Source organism: Ciconia boyciana, chromosome 1, assembly GCF_034638445.1.
Source record: "Ciconia boyciana chromosome 1, ASM3463844v1, whole genome shotgun sequence".
NCBI lineage: Eukaryota > Metazoa > Chordata > Aves > Ciconiiformes > Ciconiidae > Ciconia > Ciconia boyciana.
Genome location: NC_132934.1, coordinates 96,941,042 through 96,958,294, shown reverse-complemented (window position 1 = coordinate 96,958,294; position 17,253 = coordinate 96,941,042). Strand labels below are relative to the sequence as shown.

Genomic DNA, 17,253 nt, shown 5'->3' with positions numbered 1-17,253 from the left:
ACATCCGATCTCTCAATCTGCCTTGCCCTTGTTATGTTTATTGGAACCAAGATCAAGCTTGCCTCTGAGAAAACAATTAATGAATCAAAATTCCTCCAAATGGGCTTTCCTTCTTAGAGGGATCTGATTCTCAAAGGGCCTTGTATAGACCATTTAAAAAAAGTTGTATTTGTTTTACAGTAGGCATTACTTCTCTCCATTTGAAAATTGAGGCGATAATTAGAGTAACTGATTTTCAATCATCAACTTGAGTCAGTAGCTCTCATTTTAGCAATATGTGTAAGAGTCATTTTAACAATATTATTTAAAAAGCCCAATGAATGACTTCCTTCCTTCCAAAACACTGAAGTAGCAGCAGTAATATGAAGAGGTGAACACTCAGATGAAGTGTGAAGTAGATGAATTGCTGACCTTTATCCAGAACACAGTTGCATTTCTACTAGAAGAAATCGTGCATGACACAGGCAGGGCCTCTCCAATCTGTTTTGTGACTTCTCCACTAGGAGTAAGCTGCAAATCCAAATCTGGGATAGAAAGAACATTTGTCAAAAGTTCATCTCAGAATGCCTGGCCCATTTCAAAGGCTTACCAAGAAAAGAAAATGTGACTAATTGCACTCCTTAAATTCAAGATTTCAGTTCTTCAATACAATCTAAATCAATTTTACAAGTAAGGGAAATGAGAGAATTATTCTAAAATAGACACTGCAGAACATTCACATTTTTACTGTAATTACACGCTAAAAGGAAAAGCAAAAACTCACTAATCACTAGACAAATTGATACATTTTTTTCACTTTGTACTGCTGAAAGAATGACAGAGGAGGTACAAGAAGCTGAAGTACTTCACATAGCAGTATGTGCATCTTGAACAGGGAAGCACAGACTGCTGTGAGGGTAGCTTGCTATGGGCCAGGTAGGAACGTATCTTCAGGGCAGGACTAGTGCAGGTGGGGACACATTAACCTAAACAGTAAGTGTGGAGAAGAGGATAGGAGGACAAGGGGTAACTTTCTCAAATCTGATAAAACAAGTTGATTTTTATCCTCAGCATCTGGAGAAGATTAGGATGGTCAATACAGGGTGTGTGAGACATGATACTGTCTGAAGGGGCGAGGTGTCTGAATTATAGGGTTGGGGAGCTACAAGTGAGGCCCTTTGATTTATTTGTTTTAATTTGTAACTTAAAAAAACGGTTTTGTGTAACTCAGAGTCCAAGCTTTGCCTGACCTGTTTTGGCTCCAGGGAAATTGCAGAGTCAGTGATAGCTGTGTTTGACACAAGGCAGGGTAAGTGCCAGTAACAGAAAGGTCAGGAAACACTCACTGCTCTAGATTTTTCCTAGTATATGGATTTGGCGGACTAGCAATTTCTTTAAAAAAAAAAAAAATCCTACACTGAAAGAAAAGGAGAGTTTGCCAAGCTAAACCTCTATTTTGCTTCCCCTCTCATAGTGCCTTGCTTGTAAGCCAAGTTGCCTGGTTGAATGACTATCACAGATGCACACACACACACAGCCTCAAATAGCAAGCCCACATGATTTCATCACGAATATAGTACTTACTGGAAAAGGCCTGCAAAACATCCTTTTCGCTTTTAAGCAGAGTTTAAAAAAAGCTTAAGGCAAAATCACAGTTGGTAGGGGAAAGCGAAAATAGTGAGTTTTCCTTCACAAAACAATGAACTTAGCTACTGGCTTCATTCAGTGGTTGCCCTGGGAACACCATTATAATTAAAGGCAGAACTTCAGGGAGCAACTAGGGTCCATCCTGTACTTTAGTCTGCATTATTATCTGTGTTACGAGTCTAATGCCTAGTCCGAGAGGTCACAAGAACTATACTTTCATCTGTGCATGAGTAAAGCAAAGATCTTACTGAAGAGATAAAATGGCATTTTGTTTCTGTAGTCCTATGGGGATTTCTTCCCCTGCCTCCCCAAAATAGTAAATGCAACCCAACTAACAAGGTACTCCAGATCTTACCATTGTTGCCACAAGGGGCGGGGGGGGCGGGGAGACAAGACTCAGCCAGCAAGCAATTTGTATGTAGATTCAGGCAGTGCATGGGATGTGTTTCTTCTTGCTCTGTTACTCTTGAGCACATACTACCAAGGCAGAAGGGTGGTTGAAGAAAAAGGTAGGATTTTTTTTTTTTCTCCTCAGGGTCACTTTCCTTCAACATCTACTTAAACCTTTTGCTCTTTGAAGCAATATAGCACCTCAAACCCAACAGATCACTGAAGACCATGCAGAAGGGATTCCTCTCACATACGCCACAGGAAGCAGAAACTCATTAAATTTTTGGCCTTCATCTCAAGCAAGATTGACACTGAGTCCAGAGCAATCCTTCAACCCAGTCTTCCTCAAGGATAGCATGCCTGCGCCCCCCGCCCCCCCCCCCCTTTTTGTGGTATAACTAAGACTACAATCCCTCGCACACAGTGGTCTTGGTTGCTATAGAAGTTCAGGAAAATTTACAGTGTGTGAGATGAACTGCGTAACTCAGAGCAGTATTTGTAAGGTGATTTATGAGGCAAGTACAGAATTAAGCTACTGTTTAACATAGGATCCCCTCTAGGAACTCTTATATAGAGCAATTTGATTTGGATTAATATTCTACCAGTTTATCTGTAGGGTCCACAAAGAAATGTGATGTAGATACTTTTACCTCCCGATTTATATGGTCCATTAGTAAATAATCTTTTCTTGGTACAGAAGTATGAGGAGTAAATATTTCTTGCACACAGAAGACTGTCAAAATTCATTTTACCTGCCGTTGAAAGAAATTGTTGCAAGAATTTTCCATACATTTCCCATTTGGCTTTGAAATGTTCTTCATACACAAACTTCTCATCAGGCACCATTTTCAATATATACTAGCTCTTAATGTGGTCTCACTTGAAGTCTTGCATTGATTTCAGTGCCGTCTTTGCATACCAAGTAGCACAGGGAAGAAGCAAAGAAGGCATTCTGCATGTATTACCACATCATGTGAGAGAGGTATGGAATTAATGTGGGGAGGAGTGGAGCAAATATTTCAGTTTTGAAACTCTATTGCGCATATAGGACTGGGTCCCAGCATTTAAAGGAGGCCTCCAATGGAATACTGTGCTACGACTGAGAAAACTATGCACAGCACTTGCCTGTAGTCTGAGCTCCCCAAACATACTAGCAGACAACCAGAAACTTCTCCTAGTACACTGAGAATAGCCTTTTTCCATGCAACATTCAAAAGGTGAATTCCCCTGTGTTTTCAATGAGTCTGTAGCACAAGAAAAGACTATAAAAAATACCTACGGAGACACACAAATGCTACATTTCTAAACCCTTTAATTTACTGGAAAGTTTGCAAACCTATTTCCCCAGAAAACACGTTTTAACAGAAAGGAAAGCATCACTAAGAGGAAGTTCCACAGCCCTACTCCATACCGGGTTGTATGTGCAGAAACAGCTACAGCAAGAGATAAAGAAAAGGGATGGTGGGTTGAAACAGTCCCCTGCTTCTTCATAGCCAAGGGAAGGTACACCCATTCTCTACTGCTAGGTGCTTTCCTTGCCTTGCACAGTGTGCTTCTGTAGCAGTTTGAGTGGTTGTAAACAGGTTTTGCTCCAGCCCCTTCCCTTTTCCTACCTGGCTTCTGCCAGTTTTGCTCACCTGATCCCGGGCAAAGTCACTCAAGGCACAGAACTGGCAGAAAATTAACAACCTAGTGTAAAAAAACCAAACCCACAACATAAATCCTGTTCTGTTGCTCCCTCTGTTTGAGGGACAAATCACACCAACCACAAGCACTCAGGTCTGCCAGACTTCAAACTGGGACCTTGCTACACAGATCCTGCACCTCCTCTGAGGGGCAAGAGCCCAGGTTGTCCAGATTGTCCCTTATGTTCTGTGGGTAAGGAAGAGACTCTTTCTTCCCCCCCCTCAATTTGCTTTATAAATAAAGTATTTCCCTAAACATTATGGGTAACTCAGATGCTTTAATGTCAATTTTCAGCTTTCTGTGAATCTCATAATTTACATTCATCTTGGGAAAAAAGAGCTTGGTATTGTGCCAGAATATTTTGCTGCAAAAATATTTAAGGGCTATAATGTGCTAATGTATTTTCATACCAGCAAGCAGCTTTCCCTACCTAGACACTGAAAGGAACCAGTGTAATTATAATGCTCAATAAAATCTGTTTGGGAAAAAGCACTACAGCTGAAATGTAACAAATTAGTATAAATAGATTCACACATTTAAACTAAAATTATTATATTGCCTGTTTTTTGTTGTGTGTGGTTTTTTTTTAAGTGAAAATAAAAAAAAAATCTTAAGTGCCAAAATTGGATGTGAGGAAATGAAAAGCCCCGAATTAGAATGAAGGCTTTTTCAGTGTAACAGCATAGACAGGAGTATTCATCCATATGTGAAAAGGTAAGCAATAAAGGAAAAGAGGGAGAAAAAGTAGGATTTGATAGGCATTAATAAGTAGTATTTGAAGGAGAAAAAACATCATGGAGGCATAAAAAAAAAATCTGAAGATCTAACACCAAAAATATATAAGTACATTAGAATCAGAAAGCACTACAAATTAGGGAGTTATACTGGAAAATTAATATAAAGCAAGGAACTGAAAGATGGAGGGGATATTATAAAGCATCTATGGGTTTTACGACTTTTTCAGAGGAGTTCACCTCACAAGAAAACATGCTGTAGAAATGCTTTAGACCAGCATAAGACAAGACACCGAAGTAGCTTTAAGACAGATTGTCACACATTCTGGGCATTCAGGAAATTACAGAACTACTCCAGGGCACTGCGCCTCACTAAGCAAAAGCTTTATTGCAGGTAGAGATGCTTAAGAAAAACAAAACAAAACGAACCCTATGTGAAGCGAAGCAGTAGGGTACTATGATACATAGATTGTATCTATGAGTTCCGAGTAGCTGTACTAGCTGCCAACACTGGAAAGACTTTTGTCAAGAAAATACATGCGTCTCTCGTGTAGTAAAGCTCTTCTGACATGCAGACGAAATAGCAGAGAAAGGAGAACTGGCTTGTTATTTATAACTTACAGCTGAGGAAACCATTCTTCAGAGTAACTATTTATGGAAGTACAAGTAGACATGCAATCCACTTGGAAGTAAAATAAAAGGGTCAGTTATACCACAGCAAGCTATCAGCAAGCTACCTTTGATATTGGGCAGCTAGCGGCAGTAGTACAGAGCTCTCTTCAGATCTTAAATACCCTGACTCTTGGCAAAGAGAAAGGGTGGGTAGGAAAACAGCAGATGACCTTATTAAATGCAAAATATTCCTTAAATGGAACAGTGTAATTATTCATGTTCAGATATATTCTGCATCCATTGTACCCCTTTCAAGAAAAAAAAAATCAAAACCAAGTATACAAACATTAAGTTTCTTTTTATGTAAAGTATAACTACTCTGGAAGCCTTTAAACTTCATTATCCATCATGTCCCTTTGAACCTATTAAAGGTATTTATGCTACTAGAAAGACTACAGACCATCAATGTTTCTAGGGGAAGCCTAGTACCATTGGACTGAGTCTCATTTCACAGCCTGTGATAGTATAGCAAAGTTTGAAAGAGTTCTTGCTCTGTTTTCTCACATAAAGACATTAAAAACAACCATTCAAAAGCAACCATTGCTTCAATGGTTCAATCAGTTCAATGTCTGCTTTTAAAGTGATGCTGATAAAGCGTAAGTAAATGCTCTAGTACCCAGCTAAAGAAACTTTACTGAGCTCTGTAGCTCTCACGATTCTGGCAAAAGTGAAAAAAGCAACTTGTCCTATGTGAACATAATGAATTCCTAAGTCTCTTCTCTAGACTCCTTAAATGTTAACCTCACTGAGATAAGATGGAAGGATATTAGACTAATGTGAATTTGACTATGAAGAATGACCTTCAGTGATACCACTGTGGGCCAGCTTGTGTGTTTCAGCACATTCTAAGGCACAGCTGGAGCAGAATAATTTGCCATATATATGTTCACATGAGTGAAACATAAAATACCAGAATTTTCACTGTATGTGACAGTAAAGAATATCATATACTATACAAAGGTTACATGAAGTGAATCTGGATCTGAGCCAAGGAATTGAGAAAGTTAAGGTTTTCAAACAGAAATACAGTAGAAAAGGTAAAAAACAACAACAAAAGACCTGACGCTACTTTAAACCAACTACATCATTCAGTTCTCCTGTAGGTTAACTGGACTAATCTACCGAAGTAAAGCAGAGAGACACCATCCCAGAAGGTGCAAGGTAGGTTTGTATCCCAACTAGGAGTGCAAAATGCAATGACTTACAGTGCACAGTGATGGTGGTCGAGTCCATCATGCTTTTGTCAGTCAGAGAGCACTTGTATTCTCCGGTTGCATTTCGCCTCACATCTGTCATTATGTAAGTATCTGAGCTTCTTATACCTTCTGCTTCTCCCTGTGGATGAAAAACATTTATTGTATATGGGCCTGCTAAAACCATTCATTTCTGTTGAGTTTTTTTATTATTATAAGGATTTTGAAATACTCCAAAAATCTGTAGAGACACAGCATCATTGAAGTGTAGTTGCCTACTAATAATGTTAAGGTTTATTTCCTGCATGACGGCATAGTTTTAGGAAACACCTACAATTAAAGGCTTACTCTTTAACTGAATGATTAACTTATTTTAAGAGGACATTAAAATACAAAATTTCAAAGTTTAGCAGAAAGAAAATGGGAAGAAAACAAAAGACTGAAACAGTCTACAAATAAGAATGTTAGAGAAATCACAACAGTAAAACAAATTGTGTTTCTAAATCTGTATCTGAAGTTATATATTCAGTTTAGGAAAAATCATGAAATGAAGTGTGCTGTATTACACATTTTTAAACAGCACAAGCAAACATTGCTCTATCCATATCATGGTATGGAGCCTGTAAGGGTATACACCAACTTACATGCAGTTACCTACAGAAACTGGTGCTTTGAATTAGCCAGAAACTGTTGCTTTTTGGCTGTCCGATTGCCCAGTTTCCACCTGATTACAACTGACTGACTTAGATTAGCTTTGAAACAAGCATAGAATGAAACCCTAATTTGTATCTCTGAATCCAGAAAGAGATTTACCACATTTGTCAGGATACCTGTTAAGTCTTGCAAAGAAAACAACAATTCCAGCTCTCCTTGAGAAAGGACTAGTATCAGGTAACAAGGAAACTGAAGGTAAGACAAACTGGGGTGTTTAGCTCACTCACTGTGATCCTGGAACAAGGAGAGGTACCCTACACCTTTTCCCTGGCATATAGTGAGTTTCTAGGTGACTCACTGAACCTAAATGGCTGCTCTGAGACAAGAGGACTTCAGCTCCTAGTTTCCCTTGCTGCTCTTCAGCAACTCAAACATGCCAGAAGTCCAAAGTAGATGAGGATTATGTTCAAAGGGTGACATGCAGTTATTGAAATACCTGAAAGCATGCCACTGCTTTTGGCCTCTCTCAAGATCAGCTCTGCTCACTACTGCAGTAGGAAAAAAAAAAAAGGATACAAAATAGGAGAGAGAAGCAGGACTAGGAATCTCAGAATATGAAGCCACATCTGTCTGTGGATTTCACCAATACTAAGAAGATTAATGGACCAAAGCCTTTATTCTTCTGAATTTGCATTTTATGCATTTGACAGATTTGTCCTACACTTTCTCCTGTGCTGTCGCAACTTGTTCTTTTTTGTGTTGTTATGCCACCAAACAGTTAATTAATTAATTAAAAGACATTGCACAAAGATTCATCTGTGAAAGTCTAAAAAAAGCTGATTTAATTTCCTGTACTTTCACTGCTGGATCTTTGGCTGTTATGACAACAGATGAGGTGATTTTATTCAAGGTGCTAAACACCTTTTGTCAAAACTGCTGCTTATCAAAATATCTGATGTTGGGAAATGAAGCCTAACAATTTTTAGTAGGTCCAAAACCCAAAAAACTTTAGGCAGAGAGGGCGGAAGGAGAGGTTCTTTCAAAATATTTTGCCAACTTGGGTGAGGCGTTCTCAGAGAGTCTGATGTAATAGCCAATGTCTATCTTCAGTTTTAGTCACATCAAATTCCTTCGTTTGTTATAAAAACACGTATACACTGACACATAGCAGTATCTGTAGGAAAGGATGATACAGAATATTTCACTATGCAGTGGCAGTGAGGCAGGACTTACTGGAATGTAAAACAGGAACTCCTGTGGAGGAGGGTTGCCATTTCCTGAGCACTTCAGAGTGATGTTATCGCCTTCTTTAACGGTAGTACTTTGTGACAGCACTTGAATAGTCACCTTCTCTGTTGGATCTGTGAAAACAATGTACACATGTAATAGCTTCTGCAAAAAACCACACAGTAACACTACGCATACGATATTCATGGCTGAAGAGTACGCAATTTTATCATCAAGCAGGTGAGGGTATTTGCACGCATAGATCTTTTTATAGAAGAACTGAAGTTAATCACACTTTCTATATTTTTGCAAATAAAGTAAGTGGAAAGAAGTCATATGATACAAAATTCATTTTTCTTCACCAAAATACCTGTAATTGAAGCAGCAATGATTACAACCATGTCATGTGCTTAAAAGAAAAAAAATACTGATCAGTATAAACAGTTTCATGGTGTGATTTTATTATGAGAGATTAACTTGTCCTCTGTGAAGCTAGCTGTTTGGAGGACTGCAGTAATCAGAAAAACAACTGAAGCTCTCAATGCCTTGTGTTAGTACTAGATAATAGCCTTCTTGCATTAAAAAGAAAGAAATATGAACTAAGCGACTATGTTCAGCCTATTCTATATGCTGATCACTACAGGCTTTCAGAAAGATGAATTTGGTGAACATAATAGGACCCTTAACATAGTCAACAGAACTGTAAATGTAACATACTTCTGTCATGTTCAGTGAAGCTGAACTATAACTTACATTTTACTTTGGTAATTTTTTAAGGCAAAGACAGAGTATACTTTAATAGCATTCTTTCTAAGTAGAAGCCAAAATATAATTTTTCAAAAACAAAGTAAAATGAACAAAATTAAAGGAAATAATATGGCCAGATAACTCTCACTGTTTTAATTTCAATGAACAAATAAAATTCTACCAAAGATGCCAGTCTTGCATTAAGACACAGTACAGTGCACCTTATTAGACACTAAAAAAAACCCAAAAAACACAGCAGACACACCCTTGCCTGACAGTTGATTTTGGGTGTTTAGTAAAGCGTGTGCTCTACAGCCCTTCCAACCCTTAAGGCATTCATCATGTCTGTCTTCTGCTATGGGATTTCTTAATAACAGGAGCTGCATCCTGCTGTGGCCTCTCGATGACCGTGAGCCCAAACATGGCTTCTCACTCCTCCTCATAGGAGTGGTGGTACCGTGCTTCAACAAGCCACATCCTCCCTCCTTCAGATGCAATAGCCTTGGCTCCCTTCCACGCCCAAACAGCTTCCAGCTCAATACCTTCAGAGCTGAAGCACAACTTTGCCTGCTTAGGAAAGAGAAGTCCAGCATCGCTGCTGGTGTGGAACACAACAGATGCGATGAAGTAGCTGGCCAGGAATCACGTGCATGCCTCTTGGTGACTGCTGGGCCAAAACCCCAGTTTCAGGGGCTGTCTGGTGAGCTAGCCTTCTGCAGGAGCTCATCTCTCCCTCTGTAAAGTTTATGTGAAGGTGACCAAATGTGAAAAAGTTGTCATAAAGGATGTCTAGATATACCCTGGAATTGTTCAGGCTTCGTCTCAAGACTGAAAAGGGACGAATTATAATGACAAAGACTTTAAAACTTTAATTTGGAACAAGTTTTCCCACAGAGATGAATAGAACTGGATTAAAAATGGACACAATTGAACAAGAATTACACTCTTGCAAACCACCAGACTTCCCTGTAGGAACATCCTACCTTTCTATCTACTGCAATCAATTTTTAATTGATTTAATCTACTGCAAAAATTTTTAATTTCATTCTCTAAACTGGAAAAGAAAAATAAATATACAGAAGTAAATAGCAAACAACTAATTAAATTGTTCTTTAAGCTGAACAGGTCACCCTTCTGAGGAAGACACAACCTGCTGACTGGAAGACACAGCATTCAATGCAATGCTGAGTGCTGCTTAGCATGAGTAATGTGCTCCCCCTGCTTTCACTAATAAACAGGAGCAGCCTGGTGAAGGTTTATCTTGCCTCTCAGTGGCACATATCCCTGGTTTGGCCCAAACAGCACAAGGTAAGATACCTTGTGCTTTTGTAAACCTGAGACTTTGTACCTGCTTTCTGCAAAAGCAAAATTGTGGGAGACAGCACCAAAAGACAGTTATTTAGCAAATGAATGCTGCTATTCCAGACCCGCCATGGCCACAACTGACATCATTCTGCATAATTTCAAGAAAAATACCAATGCTGGAAGCAGCATGAGTATAAAGTGTCTCTGAGTCTAATCTGTTATGTAAAGGAGTTTATCCATAACAAGACAGATGCTTAACAACAGGGCGTGATTGGAAAGTTTGCCTGACAAATATTATCTTTTTACACTGATTAATGCTGAGCAGCGCCCAACACAACTGGAGTCTAGATAATTTAGATATCTGAGATACCATCTAACCATCCAGCTCTAGGAGTCCTCTTGTATTACTCATGTTACTTTCAGTAGCTTGCTTCCTACAGCTGCAAACCAGAGCCCACAGTTAAGGACTGATAACTACTGCTAGCTGAGCTAAGTTATCCATTTCCAGCTAGCACCCAGCTCGGCAGGAGCTAATTCACTTTTCTTCTTATACCATGGTACAGTGTCTGGCTGCTTCCAGGATGTCAACTAGCTATTAAACACTTGAGTACTAGAGACTGCACTGCACTAACCCAGAGCTAAAAAAAAACCCCAAACATTTCTTAAATCCTGACTGAACAGGTCTTTAAAAAAAAAACCTTGTGCAGGCATAGTTCTAAGCATGCTCTCCCCATTTCTTTATGATAAATGGGTAAGTTGCAAGGAATCTCACTAGATACCAGAATGAACAGTAGGTCGTCTTTATGATTTCTTCCTACTTGCTTAAGAGATGCAAAACATTATAGTTTTGACAGCCAATCTGAAAAAAAAAAAAAAGGACTGAAAGAAGGACTTCCATTTCTTAGAGTTGGAGTCTGCCATTTTTTTTAATCTGCATTATATTTGACTCATAAAAAAATCACACTTATTGAGAAAGAAAAAAATCACATTTATTGAGAAAGAAACTCATTAGGATCACTGAACCAAATAAAAAAAAACAAATCAGACATCATTATTGTCAACTAACATCAGTCAAGAAATCCATCTGTTGAAGCTTTGGACGTCTATTAATAAAGAGTTTCAAAAATTCATTTGGAGATGCATTTGAGCAGAGTAAGGAATTGAAGTTACAGCAAATGAAAATACTCAGAAAGGAAATGGGGTAACCCCATACTCTAAAGCCAAAGTTGATACTTGAGGCCTCTTCAGTACTGAAGCGGTACTGAAGGGTGTGCCTGCCTCCCACTGCTGGCTAATGAGCAGTACAATGGTACTGCCCATCTCTGGAGGAAGAACTATCTTAATTAAATTGTGTGTTACTAGACCAGGATTAAAAGAGCTAGTCTAGCAAGCATTAGATCTTTAATACAGAGTGCATAAGATATCTGGCACAGTGACTATTCTGCAAGTGCTGTGCAGCCTTCTTTTTCCTTCACATTGGACAGTTCTTAATTGCAAGTGCATGTAGTACATGCATCACAGAAATCTGCAAGAGCCTCATCCTCAACAGGTAAAGTAGCCTAATGCATTAAAGTGGTAGGGAAATGGAGACCATGTCTTGGCAAGTAATAGCAACAAGTGCTTTCTGGTCATTACACTTCTGTGACACTACTGTGAACATCTGCCATTCACAACAGGAGTTATTCACAGTCATGGGGTTCCACAGATGACAGAAAAAAAATGCAGTGAAATTTAGTACCCAACTTTAAAGCAAAACCAAAACCTAAAAAAACCCTCTGGCTTTGAAGTGATGGGATAGATGTCTGCACGCTTGAAATCTCTATGTTATTTCCAAGGATAATGGTTACTGTCCCAGAGGTTTTCTTCATTAGTTCTGCCAATTCTGGAGAAACAGATGGTGAAAATAAGGCCTTAATTTACTCTGGCTTCTCCAGGTGAAAACAAGGAGCAACTGCTCCAAGGTTTGATTTGATTTGACCAACGTCAAAACTGATCCCCTACTCTGCTGCTCAACAAACTTTATCTGTGAAGGAGAAGCAACTAATCATCTAGGTAGAACATATCCTGCCACTTCAAGCCTGTAGCTTTCGTTTTCAAGTCAATGGAGCACACCTGCTAGCTGGAGAAATCCAGTGCCTTACTAATTTTCTTTGTATTAAACTGGATTACAGAGTTGTCACACAATGTACACTAACACCCAATTAGATGCCTGGACTGTATGTTTAGACCCTATCATTCCCAAAACAGGGTGTTCTCTTTTGTAAGCTGAGGTATTACCTGAAGTGTATAGCAAGATAACACCTGACTCGACATCTTGCATATCTTCTGTTCCTCTTCATTCTGCTATGACCTGCTAACCTTCTACAGTCCTTCAGAAGTGTCATTTTACAAGACTTTGAAATGCCTCTTCCCCCCCCTCTAACTGCTACCACCCTCTCTGATCTTTCCTTGCCAACTGCCTGTTTCGTTTATTCAAAGGAGAATTACAATTTCCACATCAGCCAGTAACACAGTAAGGGAGTTGCTTTAGGACTTAGGTCAGCTAGAAGTAATTATTTACACAAATTCTCTACTTAAGTCTACCAATATTCAAATGATACATTTTAAATGTAAAAATCAGCATCTTACAGCTGTAGAGAAGCTACTGCATTTTGTGCAAGGTAGTCTGCCAGCATTAACTGTTTGGTGCTTACTCTGCAAAAATGAAAAACAGTTGAGCATACACTATATTGTGTTTTGCTTATTTCAGGGGGCACAGACAGTCACTCTAATCAACCACCCTAACTTCTGTTAAAGTTCTGAAAAGCCCATTTCACTGTAACTTTTTGTGGTTACCACTTTCCTCTTGCCAATGCAATTTTGATATTCAGTATTCTACTGTTAGAAAGAAAGAATTCTCAGGTAAACCTGAAGATAAGTAAAAATTACACGGACAATGTACTCGGACCTTCTTGCTGCAAACCAGCTTTGAAGAAACTGTCTCAACAGCCAAGCAGCAATGTCTCTATAATTTTGTGAACTGTCTCTGATCTTGTCTTTTCCCCACGAGGTAGACTTTGTACAGCAATAGATGCTTTTTAATAACTTACAGTGAACATCGAAGACAACTGGTTCAGACTGTATTGTTTTCTGGCCAGATGGTCCATAGTATGTCACAATGCAAGAAAACTTGGCATTTGCATCTTCCTTTGTTGGCATGTACTGAAGAGATGATGTCACAGTGAAGAGTCCAGTTGATTTGTCCACAATCTTTTGTGAATTTATGACCACAACTGAAAAGGAAATACTGTTTCAGTGTCACACAGACAGAATTTGCAACCTTCTTCCTACATTTTGTTGCCTGCTCTGTATTTGTTATCAGGCTGCAAACATGCAAGCAATATGACAAATTACCCAAGCGACTGCACAGTTTTCCTCCAGTATTGCCACTGACATATACCAGGAATGTTTTATCAACAACATACTCCTAACATACCGTACATTTTAAATCAAATCAAACAAAAAAACTAATTGCAAACTGGTCGGGTTTTTTTTTTTTTTAAATATAAATCTCAGCTTACTTTGTAAACCAGAAAGAAGGCCTCAAAAATGCTAGCAAAACCAATTTGTAGGATCATATTTATAACTTAATTTTGTAAGCATTTGCTATTTTATGGAAGATAAAATATTGTGGTCTGATCAGCCTGTTAAAACCAAAGTTGAAAAGGAGGGGAAAAAATTTTCTTCCTAAATATCCTGGAGAGTAAATACCTGTTTACGGAGACAATGATCTACATAGTCTAAAACACAATATTGGACAGGTGTGAAATTGAGACAGTTAATACCTTATAAGAAGTCGGATATTAGATACAGGTTTCTACTGGCTACACAGGCTCAAGAATAACTTTGCAATAGCATTAACAAAGGCAACCCTCCACCCCATGATGTGGTTTTAAAGCTGGAACTGAAAGAGAGAGATTATATGGTGTAGCTTGGGTGCTCTGAAAGGCCTAGAATCTTCCTTCCAGTTTCATCTTTCCATATGAGTAGTCTTCCTCAAAGGAACAATACGTTAGACTAAAGCAGAGCAACTCTTATAAGCACAGTTCTTCATACATGCACCTCTCTGTGGATTCAGGGACTTTGGCCATTATTGAACTGTACCTTCTTCCATGGGCTGCAAAACTCTCCCGTTTTTGTACCACGTAACATTGCCTTCAGGATAACTATCTCGTGCAACACACTCCCCAAGCTGCAAAACAGATAGGAATTATTCGCTGTTTTTCTCCACTATGTTTTAATATAATTCTATTTTCACTTATGCTGCTTTGGGTAAAAATTTCGAGAAAGTTCAAATGCTTAACCCCAACCATTCTTCTTAAGTAGGACAAATCCCATCAGTGAGGCTTAGGTACAATTTGGAAGAGGGTTCGGTGGTGGGTCTAAGATCAGGATGGTCCCTGCTTGCAGGATCAGGCAGGGCTAATACAGTAGTGGCGAGGGATCTACTCTGTGCTCAGCCTGGCTATAGGCCACAATCTCTCACAGGCAGGTGTGCATGCATAAACGAATGCACCCACTCTGAGCCTCAGTCCATCACCTCTCTCTGTCTTGGCTGTAAAGGGACTTCAGGCAGCTATCAGGCACATAACTTTGAGGGAGAATGCTGCTCTTACCATTTGTAGCTTCTCTGTTTCTAAGAAGTCTGCTTGATGTAAGATTTCTGGTTGAGAGGGTTGTTCTAAAACATAAATAGGATAGAAGTACTAGTGAAGGCAGCACAAACAGCTGTTTGAAAAACAGAAAGTTACTAAAAGATACATGGATTTTGACACTAAATAGAACAATCTGGCCTCATATAGTCTTGCCTACACTTTGCCATTAAAAGAAGAAAGAGAGAGATACTTCTACTTCAATATTAGCAAATGGATTGAAAAGGAAAAACCATCACCTTAAAATGTGTCATACTTTCCATAATGAATTCCATGCATTCTGACAATATATATTTTAGCCAGGCAGACTAGTTCAGCACCTGGGAGGAGAGAACCTGTCTGATTTATGATACACATGCTGGAGAAGGAGCCAGTGGTACAGAAAATACAGCAACAAAAAAGCAGCTTTACTGTGGATATTACTGTAGCTGAGCTGTCACGTTATAGAGGAACAAATTCAACCTAATCATTCTTCTAATGTTTATTTTTCCTAACTGGGATTGTTACATTTAAGAAATTTAGATGATAGAGATAAGTGTAATTACTTTAACTGATTCTGAGTTAGTTATGACTCTGTTAAAAAAAATAAACTTTTTCTTCAGTACCAGTATGTCTTCTTATTTACTTTTATTATGGTAGATGGAACTCTTAGCTTGCCAAAGTGGAGGATTTATCAGTGTTTCCATCATAAAAAACTACTTCCTAGAGACTATATAACTTGTCTGTTAAAACAGTTTGGCCTGAAGCCTGGAATGCAAATTTTTATCTCCAAGAGATACAGTTTTCCCCACAATTTTAAAAGAAAAGGGAAGAGTGAGGGGAAAAAAATAAATCAATGTTTATACAGTCAAAGAAAGTCTCTGCACCTTAGCTATACTGCTTAAATAAGCCTAACACATTATATACTTTTACAGACACAAACATCCTTAACCATGCCCGTTTACAGAACCTTTTTCCCAAATCAAGCTCCCTATGAAATAATGTATGTATGTCAGTAATCCCAGCCCAAAGTGAACTTCACACAATCTAGCCAAAATCTCAGCACACTGATGAAGTTTCTAATGTGCAGGTGTACTGGTACTGCTGTTGCAAAGATGTTTCCACAACACGTTTCCACAATAATCCATTCGCTCTGTGGGTGTGTGCACGTGCATGCACGTGTGTGCATGTGTTTGTGTGCACACAAATGCACAGATATTCTTCGCTTGGAAGACTACGCCAGGATGGAACAAGAACAACAGCACAAAAGGGAAATGAAAGGCAATAAAAGAAGCTATTCATTTGATATTTTTAAACAACTTTGCTTGTGGCAAAAAACCAAACCCCAAACAAAACAGTCAAAGCTATATACCAAGACGATCACAATTTCTTCAAAGGGCTAACAAAGATATTTAAAAAAAAAAAAGTGCATGTTTATTTCTCTTTTGTTAGTTTTAAAGGAAAAAGGTTAACCTATTTTCTGTCAAGGACAAAGCATTTTCATGTCAGTTGAAGCAAATTAGGTTTTACAAGACCATTAACAGGCCTTCTGGTTCAGATTTTTGGGTCCCATAAACAGGCCTAGTTGGCTGCCTGTCACAGTCACCAGTCGATCAGACCACAAACCACGCCACCTTCCCCCACTTCATCTTTGCTTCCCGTCATCTCTCATCTCCCCCAGGAGCGGTTCGGGAAGACCTACTCTGTGCTTTGGACCCCCCCTCAGTGCTCCTATGGAGGGAAGGGGAGGACCTCCTGCTTCGTGGCCCCTGTATGGCTCTCCCTATTTTGAGTGCTCTGGTGACCAAGCAGATGCTCCAGTTGAGAGGCCACCACCTGCTCTCTCACAGCAGCCTCCGAAAGGAAATACCTGCTGCCAGATCCCCACAGCCGCAGCACGTGCACCAAGGTAATTCACTATGGAAGACTTATTTGGCATTTACTAGCTCAGCGTCTGAAGTGAGAAGAAATTTTAAACTTGGCAACAGCAGAGCCCACTTTGGTGAGTTTGCAGCTTCAGCACACTGCTTATCTCTTGGCTCAAGACCTTGCCAGAGTACTTTGCAACTCTATATATGCCCTATAATAGGGGGGAAAAGAGCTCACTGCCTGCAAAAGCCAGGCATTGGTGTAGCAGGACAGCAGCCTGTGTCTGCTGGGCTGCTCTGCTTTGGAAACTGGCCATTTAATTCCAGAAAAAAGATGCTGACAGGATCCATCTGGAAAGCTGGTAGAGCTTGTTTGAGTAGTCCAGCAAGTGAGACTAGCAGGTGATACCTGTGCAATGAGCCATTTCAGCTCGTTAGTTCTGCGTTAATCAGGTAGCACAGCTGAGGACGTGACAAGCTC

General features: G+C 39.3%; 1 protein-coding gene across 1 annotated transcript in view; it reads right to left on the bottom strand.

Annotated features, from left to right (window-relative positions):
- Positions 1 to 17,253, bottom strand: part of ALCAM (activated leukocyte cell adhesion molecule) — a 120,022-nt gene that overhangs the window by 14,775 nt on the left and 87,994 nt on the right. Inside the window, exons 4-9 of the mRNA XM_072884322.1 lie at positions 14,890 to 14,954; positions 14,378 to 14,465; positions 13,324 to 13,506; positions 8,189 to 8,316; positions 6,314 to 6,443; positions 412 to 524 (exon numbers count right to left, since the gene is read on the bottom strand). Of these exons, the coding sequence (XP_072740423.1) occupies positions 412 to 524; positions 6,314 to 6,443; positions 8,189 to 8,316; positions 13,324 to 13,506; positions 14,378 to 14,465; positions 14,890 to 14,954 (707 nt within the window). The remainder of the gene's footprint in view (positions 1 to 411; positions 525 to 6,313; positions 6,444 to 8,188; positions 8,317 to 13,323; positions 13,507 to 14,377; positions 14,466 to 14,889; positions 14,955 to 17,253) is intronic.